A 15500-nucleotide genomic window follows, 5' to 3' on the forward strand; every position below is an offset into this window, starting at 1 on the left:
GAGAGAAAGGGAAGTCGCGCCCGGGCAAGGGTCGGGCAAGACTTTATAGGGGAAGAAGGGAAAGGGGTGTGGTGAATCTGGGAGGGCGCAGGGTATTCCTTATTTAGTGGTCTTTTCGGGTATCCTGGGGGACCGTTAGTCCCGCCCCTCGAAAGGCGGGAAGGCTGGGCTGGGTTCAAAGTCCCCAGGTCAGTTCCTGGAACTGGGTGGTCCAGAATGTCTCCAGGGCAGTTTCTGGAACTGGGTGGTCCGGAGAATTTCGGTCTGATGCAACCTGTGAATCTGATTGTGTTCCCCTGCCTCGGGCCAGTTGGCCTTACAAAATGCAGTACAGGAGAAGAGGCCGAGGGCCACAGGACAAGTAGGCGCTGTTAGTGACTGAGAGATGCAACAAGGGTCTGGATGGAGGAATGATTACCATGGGGGTGGGCGGAGGAGGTCTCGGCTTGGGGAGCGGCCTTGGCCACCTTGGGACTAGTTACGACCCAGAGCTAGAGCCGGGGTAGTTAATGGTTTGTGTCTGGGACAGTCTGCTGCCTACCTCCCACTGAGAGTACTCGGCAGCTAAGGCGAGTGGACAGAGAGACGGACAGACAGGTAAGGACACCCCCCCCCCCCGGCCCCCCGTCAGAATGAATGGCCCCAGAGGAAAGAGCCCTGCACTCTGGGGTTCAGGGTCCCTTCGGGACAACACTGAACTTCCCGCCTGATGGAGGCAAAGTTGCCCACTGACAAGTTAAAAGTCACATTTGGGGGAGGGGGCGGGTTGTCACGTTTCGTTTTAAGCCTCTCTTTGCTGTTCTTTTTAATCCATGTGGTCATACGAATTTGACTGAAATTTTAAAACATTTTTTTTTTAAATGAAGCAAACGTACCAGCATCGTGTGCTACAGCGAGCACTGTCCTTGCTACCGAGGGATGTGGATTCCGGGAGCTTACGTAAAAGTTTACTGAAATGTTAAGTTTCAGTAGAAAACGCACAGACTCCTCAATCCAAGACCTTGCTTTGATCTTCCTGTTGTAGTTTCCATAAGTCAAGGTCACTTTGCCGGCATGTGTGTGCCTTGTGTGTGTGTGTTAGAAATGCACGTTTTAGGAACCGTCACATTTTATCTGCATCTCTGGGACCTACTTCTGCAAGCGTCATGTGTGATTCGCGCATCACCAGAAAGAACAAAGTGGTCGGGTTTGCGGGCAGGCTGACATTTACCAGCCCCGAGTCGAGCTGCTCGCTGGACTTGTCCCGTGGACCCCATGGGTGAGGGTCCTTGAAATCGGGTAACGGTCTGGGCCACGAGAGCAATACAGACGGAAGTTGCTGTTCCGTATGAATCACAGTTACGAACGACTTCCTCTTTCCTCGGGGCGGCTGGAATCTCCGCAGGCGCATCCTCCCATTCGCTCGTCCCCGGGCTGTGAACTCGGGCCTGGCGCTGACCTGTCTGTCGCCTGCGGGTCTCTCGGGGTCAGCGCGCAGGCGAGGCTGAGCCGCCCGCCGGGGGGGGGGGGGGGGGGGGGGGGGCTGGGGGGGGCGGGGGGGGGCGGGGGGGATTGCCCTCCGGGCGGCGACAAGCGCTGAGCACGGGCTTCCTCTCCGGCGCCAGGCGGAGCGCTGATTCATGCCAAATTAGCACCTTGCTCGGCGACCTCTGAGCGCCCCGCTGCTTTCCTTCACTTCACATGACTGTTTGCAAATATTAGCAGCTCAGGTCGTTGCTCCTCACCAGCGACTTTCACAGATGACAGGCAGGCATTCAGCCTTTGTCACGAAAGTGTCTGTACTCCGGCATCCTCCGAGGCTTCTTAACCAGCCCCGCGATCCCCAGTCTCACAAGCCGAGGGTGTCGGGCGTTGGGAAGGTCCCGGGGAGGCCCTGCCGGGCGTGGGGAGGGGAAGGCTGCCCGGCGCTTGCCTGGAGCCCCGAGGGCCTGAAACGGCCTCGCAGTAACTAGTCGACACACAGGGTTAAAAAATTGGTTTGTTGGCTCTGACCGCCTCAAGCTTTTTTTTTTTTTTTTAATTCACGTGAACCTTTAATTCCAGAATCTCATACTGCTTAGGCAGTGAAAGCCGGACTCAGAGCTGTGGGAAGTTGACTAGAGGCCAGTCCTCTTTTCTCCCCCTGCTCTCTCGCGATGCCCTGACTGCATTGCCCACAGCTGGAACCTTCCACAGTTCTCCTCAGCTGCTCTCACTGGTGGCGGGTCTCTGCAGCATGAGGTCCTCCAGGAAGCACTGGGCATTTGCTGTGATGTCAGTTTAGTTTTATTTCCAGCCTCTTCCATCTCCACCCTTTATTGAAAGTCCTGTTCTCGAAATGTGCGATCAGTCCTCATTTTCCCTAAATAAACAGTCGTAATGCGCACGTAGTTTAATTTTGATATTACTTGTATTTGAGAGAAAAGTGGCAAAAACATCTCGTGTTTTTTTTCTCCCTTGTCACCAGAGGTATGAGCTACGTTATTTATAGTTTGATACTCACACAACAGAGACGGAGTCGGAATAGTTACTTTTCAGAGAGAAGGGATTAAACATGCACGCACAGAACCGAGCACTTGGTTCATGGGATGTCTTTGCCCCGGGGACCACGTTGGGGCCCAAGTCAGAGAGCAGCCGCCTCCCAAACACACGCGTGCCCAGCAGAGGGCCTGATGCATGAAATATTTGTGGAATTCAACGGATTTGAAAGTAGTGGGTAGACCAGGTAACTCAATCAGCAAAGTCTAAAATTGATAAAGTCAGCAAGCATTTTGGAAAATGCACAACAGTCTGAAGCCCTTTATGGGCACGATGTGTGGAGAAGCAGCAGGGGCTCTCTGTTCCCGTGGTTCCTGGGCGGGACATGTGTTTATGGACCAGGACCACACCGAGGGCCCCTCGAGGGCTGGGGTCGGGTCCCGAGGCGCTGGGTGTCCTGTCGGAGCAGCTGGACGGGACTCTCGTGCCACGTCCCAATCCTCACACCTTCTGTACTTCAGAGAGTTCCATGGGCTTCTGCTTTCTCTGCCGCAGGAGATGGTAGCACGCCTGAAGCCGTGGCCCCCGTCATCGTGATCCCCCCGAGCAACAGAAGCGTGGTGGCCGGGTCCAGTGAGACCACCTTGGAATGCATAGCCAATGCCAGGTGCGTGCCAGCCCCCCACGCGGGGAGTGACAACCCATGAGAACCCCTCCTGCGTGTGGCTGGCTCTCCCAGCAACGGTGGTCGTGCTCATCCAGCTGGGCTGTGGGCACAGCGCGTATGGGAAGCTAGGACTCGGGTGTGCTGACCTTTCCTGGGCCTTGTTCTGCAGTATTTACATTGAATGTAATATCTATATTGGAAAGCAGCGCTTTCCACTTTAGCTCTGGGTCATGGTAGAGGGTCTCTTCTTAGATTATGGCTGAGGAGCAGAGAGGAGCTTTGCTCTCCTTTGGGTGCAAAGGAAAGAGTTAATTCTCTTCTCCTCTGTCGTCGTAGGTGTTCTCAGCCCCATTAGTGGTCGCTGCAGAATGGAGTTCCCGTGATCACGCCTCCCGTGTAGCGCGTCCCCTAGCAGTATTTGTTTTATGCATTCTTTTCCTGAGCAAATGGAATCATTAGCCCTTATGGTCCATTGCTGCTGCAATTAGCTATCCCTGCTCAATAGCCCTTGAGCAGACTGTGTTGCTGACGTGTGCCTTAAGGGAGTAGAGTAATATCTGGATTGAGTTTTAAATGTCCACTGTTCAACCCACCATGGTTCCTGGTAGAATGATTATTATTGCCGTCTACATGATCCACAATTATTGTCACTAAAGCCCTTCGTTCTCACAGGCCCATCGAGGAGCTGAGTGTGACCTGGAAGAGAAACGGGGTGAGAGTCACCCGTGGGCTCCACAGCTTCGGGAGACGCCTCACCATCAGCACCCCGACCTCCTCGGACATCGGGGAGTACGCCTGCGAGGCAGCGCTGCCAGGGAGTGCTTTCGAGCCCGCCAGAGCCAGAGCCTTCCTTTCCATCATAGGTGAGGCTCAGACTGGGACGCGGTGTCCTTTCTACCATAGGCGAGGCCCAGGCTGGGACGCGGTGTCCTTTCCATCATAGGTGAGGCTCAGGCTGGGACGCGGTGTCCTTTCCATCATAGGTGAGGCTCAAACTGGGACGCGGTGTCCTTTCTACCATAGGTGAGGCTCAAACTGGGACGCGGTGGCGTCGGCATCCTCGCAGGGCGGTGGCACACCCCAGGCCATGGAAACAACGTAGCTAACACCTGTGTTCCACCGCCTATTTTTAACCCAGCACATGGAAGTGAAGTTGAGTTTATCTCCCAGATTCAGTCTAGTCTTCTTTCCCAAGAATATCAATGCGTTATGTCCAAAGAGTTGATGTTCTGAATACTCCCAAGAAACGTCCTTCTGAAAACGTCCAATCGTAAAGCTTGGGAAACAGAGTGTCAAAATCCTTGGCATGTTTATCACCTCCCTGTGCTGGCCTTTCTGCCACGAGGCTTTTCTGTAACTCTTATTTGGCCGTTACGATCAATATTCAGAGATTAATCTATGACCATTATTTTTTATTTTGTGACCCAGAAGAAAGTCAGAAAGTCTTGGGTGTTAACCTTTTGTTAAATTAGAAAGTGAGAACAGAGAGGCTTCCTAGAATCATGTGTTATTCTTAAACCAGGGAGAAGGGAGACAAAATTAGGCCCATCTGAGCTGCTCTAAACGCTGGGAAATCTCGATGTTCAGGAAGGTGCACTGTACACAGACTAAGGGAATCCTCAGTCTATTTTCAGATTATGATAAGATTACATTAAATTGTGAGGCAAAGGCCTTTATTCCTCTCGTCTCTTCAGCTCCTATAATGTGTTTAGGCCTCTTCAGCTGCTGTGGTCACTGTCGCAGTGACCCATCTAGTGGCCACTGCTGATAAGAGGTGCTTCAGGGTCCACTCCAGGTGGGAGAATCTCTGCCTCTCTCCTCTCCATGCAAACAAGGCAGACTGAGACCAGGAAGGATCCCATGAGCAGAAAGCCCTTTGAGAGCAATCGCCCCTCACATAACATATTTTGCAGTTTGCCACTTTGCAAACTAAGGAAAAATAAAAGCTTGTGTTTTCATAAAAAATTAGCAGGAGTGTGAAGAAATGCTGCATAAAAGGCAGTTTGCCTTGAGTGTGTCACATTCCTTTAAATCATTAGGAAGTGGCTCTGTGGCCTGAAAATGACTGCCAAACTCACGTGATGCAAAGCTGTCAGCCCCTCTGAAAGATGTGCACGAATTTTAAAAGTGTCAGAGAAGGCAGGTTTTGAGTCACAAATCATTGCTGATTCTCCACTAGGGATCTGAGCTGATTCTCTGCTCCCTTTCTCAGCCACACTTTAGAGATGTCAGTACCCCAGCCCCGTTCCCGGCAAGGACCTTTCTGTCGGGGGTGATCTACAGCTACATGAGCACAGCGCATTATAGACTGAACCCAAATTAAAATTGTAAACGTGTAAATCTCCAGCAGACAGGACTCTATTGTGTTAAAACATTTCAAGGTAATTTAAGCAAGAGAAGAAATCTATCTCCCTGTAAACTAGAACGTTTGTTTCCATTATAATTCCCTTTTTAAAATATTTAAGGGCTTCCCTGGTGGCGCAGTGGTTAAGAATCCAGCTGCCAATGCAGGGGACATGGGTTCGAGCCCTGGTCCGGGAAGATCCCACATGCCGCAGAGCAACTAAGCCCGTGCGCCACAGCTACTGAGCCTGCACTCTAGAACCCACGAGCCACAACTACTGAGCCCGTGTGCCACAACTACTGAAGCCTGCGCACCTAGAGCCCATGCTCTGCAAGCCACCGCAATGAGAAGTCCTGTGCACCGCAACGAAGAGTAGCCCCTGCTCGCCGCAACTAGAGAAGAGCCCACATGCAGCAACGAAGACCCAACACAGCCAAAAATAAATAAATAAATTTACTGAAAAAAATCATTTTTAAATCTGTCACGTGAACTTGGGTTTTGCACTTCCATCTGGATTCCAGAGCAGATTGTTTCTGTATTCTCCTGAGTTGCCATCTCTCCGTGTTCCGGCTTTTAAAGGTACACAGACACACTCGTGTACCTTGATGATGTTCCTTTAAAGCCCTTTATTCATAAGAATTTGCTGTGACAGGTAGGATTTTGTGGTTGAATCATCCTGGGAAAGCCCTCAAGAGCCTCTGTCAATTGGGAGTGATTTGGGAGATTATAGCCCCGAGCCCAGCGATCGTGGAGGGAGGGATCCCCAGGAAACCCTGGTCCCGGTTCCACGGCCCCGTCGCTGGTGGAACCGTGCGGCGAATATCGACATGAACGTGCAGGTGAAAGAAAGCAGACACAGACTGGCTTCCGTTTGCTCCTGTTTCTTGCTGATGAGACAAGACAGGCTGTCCAGCCCACCTGTCAGGTCGGCTGCCGCGTTGCTTAATTTCTGAGGTCTCCACACGGCAGGGCAAGCGGCCTCCTGGGCTTGGCGGTCCACGGTCTCCTCCATCTGCCCTGCGGGGAGTCTGCGGCTGTTGCTTCGCCGCTCGTTTGCTTACCTGCCCACACACCGCACACCCCACGCGATGGGACAGACGCCTCAGGGCCCGTTTCCTGACTGCGTTCTCTGGCCACTGGAGCCAGGGCTGCCCCTGGGTGAGGCCAGGGCACCCGCCATGTGGCAGGCTGGAAGTGCTGGCATCCACACCCCCCGGCGTGCGTCAGTCCAGCGCCACGTGGACCGGAGGGTCCTCAGCCCCGAGGTGGGGATGTGATTTGGAGGTTGGGGTCTTTGCTGGCCTCCAGAGTCTCCCCGCGGGGTAAACCCAGTCACCCACAGCGGGGGCCGCCTTGGCGACGCGCTCGTTTACAGCCGGCCTCCCGCCCTCCCGATGGTGTCCCCATCACCTCCCAGATAAACCACTGGCAGGGAGCCCTGTCTCAGATCTGCCTCTCAAGGAGGCCCACCCAAGACGTGGACCGTCGCCCTTCAGACCCCCGAGCACCTGTGCTTAGGATGAATGGCCTTTCCTGCCCGGGTCCCTCCTTACCTGCCTTGTGGGTCTGCGTGTCCCTCAGGACTCCTTCAGTCGTCACCACTTGCCTCTGTGACCTCTCAGACTTTTCACCGGGCAGAGGAGTGACGCTGTCCCAGCTCTTGTCCTACAGAGAGCGGACACTCTAGTGGGTCATTGATGCTGCATGCATGACGGAACAGGCTGTGGAGACGGGACTGGGCCCAGGTTCTCACTGCACCACTCGCTGGCCTCTGCGGGCCTCAGCGTCCACGGCTGTGAAACGTGGGTGCTGCAGAAGATGATTCCGGCTCGTGTTGTGAGGACGATATGAAGTAACGGGCACAGAAGGACTGAAATGGCAGCTTTGGGAGCCGTGGGTAGGACGCCGCGGTGACACGCGTCACCCTTAGTGCTTTACGTTCAGCGGTGACGTGATGCATCTTCCACGCCTGCAGCCTCTGAAGTCAGCATGTGTCTCGCGACCCACGGAAGCATTTCTTCTTTCTTGGGTGTGAACAAAACGACGCCTCTTACCAATGCTGCAACGCCTCAACCTCCGTGAAACACGGCGGGTCCATCTCCCATCCAGACTGACAGATCTGGTCCCACGCACAGCGCGGCCATGCATACACGTGTCCTGCCCGGGGCGCAATGCCTTCTTCACCCCCGCTCAGAAACTCGGGTGAGTGGGCATGACAGTTGTACAGAGCTTTCTCTGTAAACCTCAAGTCTATTCTGATTTTTTATACATACATCATGCAGAAACTCCAATATCTGAACTCCTATTAAAATAACAAGTTACCTGTAACACCTCTCTGCTGATAGCAGCACCGTGACTGAGAAGTTGTTCCCCTAGAGCTGAGACTGAGCATCTCTTAGACGTTTGTTTGCAACCCAGATTCCTTCCTTCCTTCCTTCCTGTTCTCTTCCTTCCTTCCCTCCACTTGACACGGAGGTCTTTACTGAGTCGGCCTCCCCGAAGCTCTGCTGGTCCCGGCGTCCAGGGTCTCATGCGGAAGGCAGTCCCTTCACGCGGTAGCTATAGTTGCACGCGGCGAGTGCTTACACACTCAGCAAGGCGGGGGGTGAGGGGGCTCCCCTGGGGTTGGCAGGAGAGGGGCTTTCACAGCAATTCGGGCCAGAAGAGAATCTTGCAGGGAGCATATAGTCCTCTCCTCATGGAGATTCACAGAGCACCTGCCTGCTAACTTGTTCACATCGGTTTAAGAAAAGCCTGAGATGTCTTTTTTTATAGTTTTCACATACGACCCCTAGTAAAGCTCCCAAATTCATTATCGGCGTCCTGTCACCAACTGGAGAGCTTATCCGCATGGCATCTTACCACTGATTAAAGCTCAGAAAAGAGCTATCACAGAGCTGTTCCTTAAAACCAGAGGAAGCGTGAGACAGACCTCAGACGATGCTGGCGTGACTTGCCCCTGGATGCAGCACCGGCAGCTCCTGGTGCCCCGAGATGAGCAGGAATTCTGTCTGGGGAGCAGGGTGTGAACTCTCGCACACGCCGTCCAATTCCAGGCTCCCCTGCCATCCTCTGCTTCTCCGCTCACCCGCCTGTCATTCACCAGCGCAGAGCGTGTGCCAGGCACCCAGCGGGAGTACCAGCCTGGGTGGCATGAAGACGAGTTAGATGCGTCTCCGCCCGAAGGAGTTTCAGGGTCCTGAAGTCTGTGGGCGTCTCCTCTCTCTCTTCTCCAGTGGGCGGTTTCTAAGTGTCTTCTCAGAAATGATGGCAGGTGCTAAGACGCAGAGATGACCAAGACACGCTCTTCCCTGAAGCAGCCTCCAGCGTGGTGGGCGCATCACACAGACGTGGGTCATCGGTCCCAAGGGGTACTTGGGTGGGGCAGACCCAGCCCGGCTGCAGGAGAAGGAACACGAGGACTGGCCTTGCAGATGGGTATGAATTTGCCAACGAGGCAACTTGAGAAAGGCTGGTCCACGGGGAGGAGCCAGGACCAGTGACGGCCTTTGTGTTGCTCTTGTGAGAAAGGACCACAAACTCAACAGCTTAAAATAATACAGATGTGTCGCCTCACGGTTCTTGGCCTCCCGAGGCTGCAGCCGAGGCTGTGGCTGGGCTGGGCTCTTCTCCCGAGGCCCCGGGAGGATCCACCTCCCGGCTCACCCAGGGGCTGCAGAATCCAGTTCATGCGGTTGTGGGACTGGGCCTGTTTCCTTTCTGGCTCTTGGTGGGGTCTTTCTCAGGTTCTGGAGACAACCGGCATCCCTGGCTGTGGCCACCTTCATCTTCAGAGCCAGCAGCAGGCCGAGTCCTCACACCGCGGATCTCTGGCCTCCCCTCCTGCCGTCGCTCCCGCTGCCAGCTGGAGGAAGCTCTCTGCTTTTAGGGGTCCCTGTGATGAGACTGGGCCCGCCCCGCTGCTCTGAAATCATCTCCCCGTTTTTAGGTCGATGGCTTCGGTCACATCGACAGAGTTCCCCTGCCGCGTAGCGTAGCATGTTCACAGGTACCGGTGACTGGGGTGGACATCTCCTGGGGGCATTCTGCCCACCCCAGTGGACAAAGGCATGCAAGCGTGGACGACAGTGGCGAGTCAAGGGCACACCACGGGCCCTGCCGCTTCCTGAGACGGCCGCTCTGGGAGAAGGGCAGACGGCAGAGGGGGCATCTCTGGGCTGTGCCGTGAGCCGGGGTTGTGGGGTGGATGGTGCAGGAGCCAGAGCCCAGCATCAAGGGCAGGAGAGCCTGAGGGATCCTAATTTGGGGGCTGCCTGGGAGGTATCCCTGCCTCAGGCTCTGAGGCCGGGGGACTGGAGGCTTGCCGTGCTGCCTGGAGGAGCTGCCCGTGGCCCCCGGGGGACGTGTGGAGGACAGCCCGCGTGGCTGGCCTCTTCTTAACACGCCGGTGTCACACGGGATGAGAACGTTTTCCTGACGGCTTCATATTGTTTCAAAAGAGGTGAAAGTGTTAGTTTCAGTCCCTGGTTTTATTGGCCTCCATTGCGATAAATTTTTAAAAGTCTAGTGTGCACCTGCGTTGGCAGGGTACCCTTTCTAGACAGAGTTGTTGCTGATTAGCTGAGACGCGCACTTGCCCTTTGAAGATCAAGTGGTTGAAAAGTCCGTGGCGGGATGACTCGTTCACAGCAGGTTCTTCCCACCAGTCACCTCAGTCTTTCTTGGGTGAACCGCCCGGTGCTTTCCCCCACTGTTCTCCTTATAGATGAGTGTACGCGGAAGTAGCTGAGGGCACTGCTGAGCTGGGCTGGAATGCGGGGTCAGCAGGGAGAGAAGTGGTAATGTGCGGACGTGGGAGAGATGACGTTACCGTCGGAAGCCGCGTGTGTCTGGGAGGGCTTCGGCCGCCCCACGGCTGCGCTGAGGGCTCAGCACCTGGAAGGCTTCCCGGAAGAGGCGGGGGAACCAATAAATGGTGAGCAGACCCGGCCTCCCTGGCCACTAAAGCTTGCCTGGGTGTCGGCTGCGGAGGAGACACACAGCGCTCGGCCAGCTCCGGCAGACCGCCCGGCGGGACGTGCCCAGAGAGCCTGGCGGCTCTGAGCTCGGGGCCACAGAGGATATGGAGCCGTGAGCCCGTGGAACTGGCCGGGCGGGGATGACGGCGCTCGCAGAGGAGCCGCCCTGAGCAGGCCCGGGGGTCCCTAAGGCACCTGCAGCCCCAGAGCCAGGCCTTCAGTCAGCTCGGTCCAGCCTCAGGTCACCATGTGAGGAGGGCCCGTTGTCTCTGACCCTGGGGGCTTCCCCCCCAGCACTTGGGGAAGACCTGGGCACTGCAGGGCGAGGGACAGCAGCACCGGGACATCGGCCAGGGTGCCAGACAGCCTCTGTAATCAGTGCCTCGGGGATTGTCTGGTCCTGTAGATGTTGAGCATATCTATAGGTATGGGTTCTTCCCACCAAAGTGTGACTCCTCTTGGAAGAATCTCGAGGGAAGTATGCTGCATGGAAAAAGCCAGTTCCGAAGGTTACATACTGTATCATTTGATTTATATAACATTCTTGAAAGGACAGAATTATAGAGATGGAGAGCAGATGCATGGTTGCCAGAGGTTCAGGATGGGACCTTGGGGTGGGCATGGTTACAGAAGGGCAGCGTGGAGGACCCCGGTGGTGGCGGGCCCGTTCTGCATCTTGACGGTGGCGTGGATGCACAGACCTGCACTGAGTCGTCCACACGAGTACAACCGAGACTGGGGGGCCGGGAACGTTGAATACAATAGGCTACACGTTTCACTGTCGGTATCTTGGTTGGACTATAGTTTCTGCAAGATGTCCCTGCTGAGGGGACACAAGGGATCTTTATTATGTATTACAAACGCGTGGGACTCTCCAGTGATCTTAAAATAAAAATGTTTAAGAAAGGAAAACTGTAATCCGTCATAGCAGATGTTGATGTTTTAACTTAGTTCTTCTCCATTCCCCTCACATCCCTTTAACCAGACCACAGCGGTAGATATCAGCTTCAGCATTTGCTGATGAGAACGGGGCGTGACCTGCACACCAGGGCCTCGGCAGGGTGCAGCTGCTGTGTAGTTAGAGCACAAGCAACGCTGTTGTCACTGTTAGGGATGAAGGAGGCGCGGCTGAGTGTGCACGCGTGAGTGTGCACGCAGGAGTGAGCAGTGAAGACCAGCTTGAGAAAGAGACGTGGGATCTCTGCAGTATTTCTTGAGGCCTGGTCTCTGCACACACACAACTCAGTGGCGAATCTGCCTCCGCCTAGTGAATTTGCAGCCGTGGCCTCAGCCAGACTGGTTCCTTCAGCAGATTGTTTCCGCTTGAGCGATGCAGGTAATTGCAGGATTGATACCTGACTGCTTCCAGCGAGGAACCTTCAGCCTTGTCTCCTTAATCATCTCCTTGAAATGCTAAGTTTTCATTTCTCTTTTTGGTCTTTTAGGTCCCACCCTGTTTTAACGATACAGTCCATACAAGATATAGCCAAGCTGTAGTATCCACATTCAACACAATTACAGTGGAAATAAACCACTCTGGAAGACAGCGCCCAGAAATTATCACACAGAAAGTGAATACAACGGCCCTTTGTTATCATGATAATGAAATCACTACTACCTTAATACTCCTCGAACTTGGCCTTGCCACCGTTGAATTCCTGCTGAATAAACTGAGAAAAATACTGCAGTTTAGTCTCCAAGGAGATTCATCGTTTAATACAAACAACCGCTGCTTGTCTTGCTGTTGAGCAGGAAGGCGAGCAGGGTGTCTGGAGCTATGCGAGTGGTGGGGTTTCCTTTGCTACTGAAGATGGACGAGAGGCCCATTTTCTTCTTCTCTTAGCTATTACTTTGCATTCCACTGAAGTATTAAATCTATATTTTGGAGAAGAAGAACTGCTAAGACTTTAAAAAATATGTTAATAGGCTGCCCCGTTCCCTGAAACAGGCCGGGCGCCTGTCTGCGGTGCTTTATTTAACGTGCTTCACGAGTTGTTGTTTAGTTTAGATACTGAAGCAAAGTAGGCTATAAAATACTGTGCTGTAAATATAAACCTTTATGAACCTCACGGGATAGTCCTTCTAAAATATGACTTAAGACATTCCATTATTCAAGCCCATGAACTGAAAAGTAGCCAGTGCCCTGAGTAGTAATTTGCCTTCCAGAACCTTAGACTGTAAATTGCCTTTGGCCTCTGCGCACCGAATCCTGAGTCTGGGTGCACGATGGTAACTAATGAAGTTTTCAACAATAGTTTTTAAAAGGAGCTCAAACTCTTGCAGGCTGTGAGGGTCTTCTGAAATACACCTCTTTGGCTTACGGGCTGTTTTGGTTTTTTCTTGTTTAAAGAGCCGCCGTACTTTACTGCGGAACCTGAGAGTCGGATTTTAGTGGAAGTGGAAGAAACCGTGGACATCGTGTGTGGAGCCGTGGGTGAGTGCGGGAGCCGCAGGGCAAGCAGCGACGTGGTGGAGGAACAGAAATGGCGTCTCCAGGGCAGAGCCGTCCTCTGGACAGCGACAGGTTGACTGTGGTGATTAGAAACGGGGCCGTTGGCGTGGAGTGGAACTCAGTTGCTGGGCATGTAACCTGCAAAGCGGGGATAATACTCCTTACCCAAGGGAACAGCAAGGAAGTCTTCACCCTGTCCGTCCCAACAGAGAGAGATGAAGTCCTGTCCCCTTGCCTCCCTTCAGAGGCTCGATTCTGCAAGAGCCCTAAGACTCGGGGCAGGAAGTTCATTCTCATCCGTGGGGTGAGCGGGACTGGTGACCGCACCCACTTGAGAGAAGAGAGATCGTTCCCACTTCTCAGATAGGAAATCTTCTGTTTTTCCGCCCTCTCAGCTTGGAGTCGACTTTTCCTTTGTTACTCAGGGAATTCTACCTCTCGCCCCGAGCCTCCACCCCCCTCGTTGTCCCTGTGTTCCCATTACTTGTCCAGCACGCAAGTAGTTACGCTGAACGCCCCGACAGAGACGGGCTGTCTGTGGCGATTTCACAAACAAAACTTCACGAGTCCGCTGGAGATTGTCAAGTAAGGAAAAGGACCCTTTATGTTAACACCTGTTCATCTTAAGGGTGGGGTTTTTCTTCTAAGAGTTTGGCGGGCGAGGATTCCTAACAATTCTGTAAATCTTCATGACAGCTGCGTAAGGGAGCGATCGTTACGTCCCTCTATACATGGGAAAACACCCCTTAAGAAGCAAAGCTAAGTAACTCGCTCGAAGCGCAGTCAGGACCATGAAGGAGACACCTTCAGCTCCGCCCGCGGTCTGGCGCCGGGGCGTGGCTCACTGAGCCCCGGACAGGCAGCCTGCCTCGGGCCACGTGTTGGTGGAGACGGGATCGAAACCCACAGGCACCAGCTCCAAAGCCAGTGCTTAGGCCTGGACCCTGAGAGCCAAGGCCCTGGGACTCGGAACAGATACCACCGATCTGCAAGTCACTTTCCATTTCGGGGAAGGAGTGGGAGTGTCACTCAGGACAGTGTTGAGTGTCAGCGTAGAGAGGGGCGTCCGGCCAAGAGTCCCCTCCCGTCCCCTCCCCTCCCCTCCCCTCCATCCACTGAGCCTCTGCCACAGCTGCTCCCGCCCAGAAGAGTCATTTCCTTACCGGTTCTGGTTCCCAGTCCCGCCAGCTCCCAGGGTGCAGCCTCCATCCCTGCTCTGCTTCTCTTCCCCGCTGCTGGGGCTCAGGGCGGGAGAAGACAGGAATGAGAAGAGTCCTGTGAAGTTCAAGTGGAAGTCTTTGCTGCATTGTTCTCTCTTCTCTATGAAGACCAGCTTTTTACGGCCAGCAACTCTGTGAAAGTGAAGCTACAAAATATTTAGAGCGCTTATGTTTTAGAAACGAGAATCTACAATACTGTGGGGATAAGATTTCTGTTTATGACATTAAATCGCCCCAAAATAGATATACTCCTAGTTCCCCTATATACTAACAATTATTTTTCAATAAATGACAATGTTAGGCTCTCCCCTTGACAAGAGGTTGCTTTTCTGGCCTGATATCTGCAGAGTAAACTGCTTGTTAAGTACACGCTGATAAATATACGCTGAACGGGTCTTTCAGCCTTGCATTGCCATCATATAATTTACTTCTTCCTTTTAACAATGTAACTATAGCAGCATGTGAAGTGGTTCTTCTTTATGAAAACTACATCATGTAATTGCTCTTATGAGAGTTTACATGGATTGCTTATGCTTCTACCTTGCAATGGATTTTTTTTTTAATTTCCTGATTTAATGAAAAGTGACAGGAAGCATAATTTAGGCAAAGAACAGAATCTGAGAATACCTTCTCTTGAAATATTCCACGACATTAACTTTATTTATTAAGGAAGACATCTTATACCTACATAGCATCTTAAGGCAAGGGATTTGGGTGTGCCTTTCAGCATGAATCACATCAAGATATTTTATTTAAATTCATTGTCTATTTAGGGAGACTGAGGCACAGCACCATCTGAGATCCAGAAATAAGCCCAGACGTTCTGCACTTCCCGCAGGGCCAGAACAAACACACTGTGCCCCCCGGAGCCCAGAACTCTTGTCTTGAGTGCCGTGGTCTCGTTCCCTGGACGGGCTCTCTTGTCTACCCTCCCTGGATAACCTGACCCTGCTCAGGTCCAGGAAGAAGGAGAACGGAGCAGTCTTCCCTCAGCTGGTTCCCCGAGGCTCCCGGAAAAGCCAGCAAGAGGAGGAGCCCGGTGTGTCCCATGCAGCGAGGCCGCCAGGAAATAGTGCATCATCGCCTGGTTACCTGCACTGACCACACCCATTTGGGGGACGAGCAACAGAGGTCCTCGTGCTCCCGGGCTAAGGACAGTCCCTTCATCGACAACCTGGGTTCTTCCCCAGTGACCTTGTCCGCTGCATACGCCCCATCCGACCCCAGCCTCAACCTCCTTCCAGGTGGCGAGACCGCGAGCAACTCGTCTCACGGCCTGGAGGCCTAGGTCTGCCCCATAACATCATCAGGATGAGGAAGGGGCACCCAGGAGGGGCAGCTGGGCCCCGAGCCTCAGCGTGGCCCTCGCCCTCTTGGTCGA

General features: G+C 53.5%; 1 protein-coding gene across 1 annotated transcript in view; it reads left to right on the forward strand.

Annotated features, from left to right (window-relative positions):
• SDK1 (sidekick cell adhesion molecule 1) overlaps nucleotides 1-15500 on the forward strand; it is an 822147-nt gene that overhangs the window by 585737 nt on the left and 220910 nt on the right. The window contains exons 6-8 of the mRNA XM_073791836.1: nucleotides 3013-3124; nucleotides 3797-3987; nucleotides 12798-12881. Of these exons, the coding sequence (XP_073647937.1) occupies nucleotides 3013-3124; nucleotides 3797-3987; nucleotides 12798-12881 (387 nt within the window). The remainder of the gene's footprint in view (nucleotides 1-3012; nucleotides 3125-3796; nucleotides 3988-12797; nucleotides 12882-15500) is intronic.

The sequence above is a fragment of the Tursiops truncatus genome, chromosome 15 (assembly GCF_011762595.2).
Source record: "Tursiops truncatus isolate mTurTru1 chromosome 15, mTurTru1.mat.Y, whole genome shotgun sequence".
In the NCBI taxonomy this organism is placed as follows: domain Eukaryota; kingdom Metazoa; phylum Chordata; class Mammalia; order Artiodactyla; family Delphinidae; genus Tursiops; species Tursiops truncatus.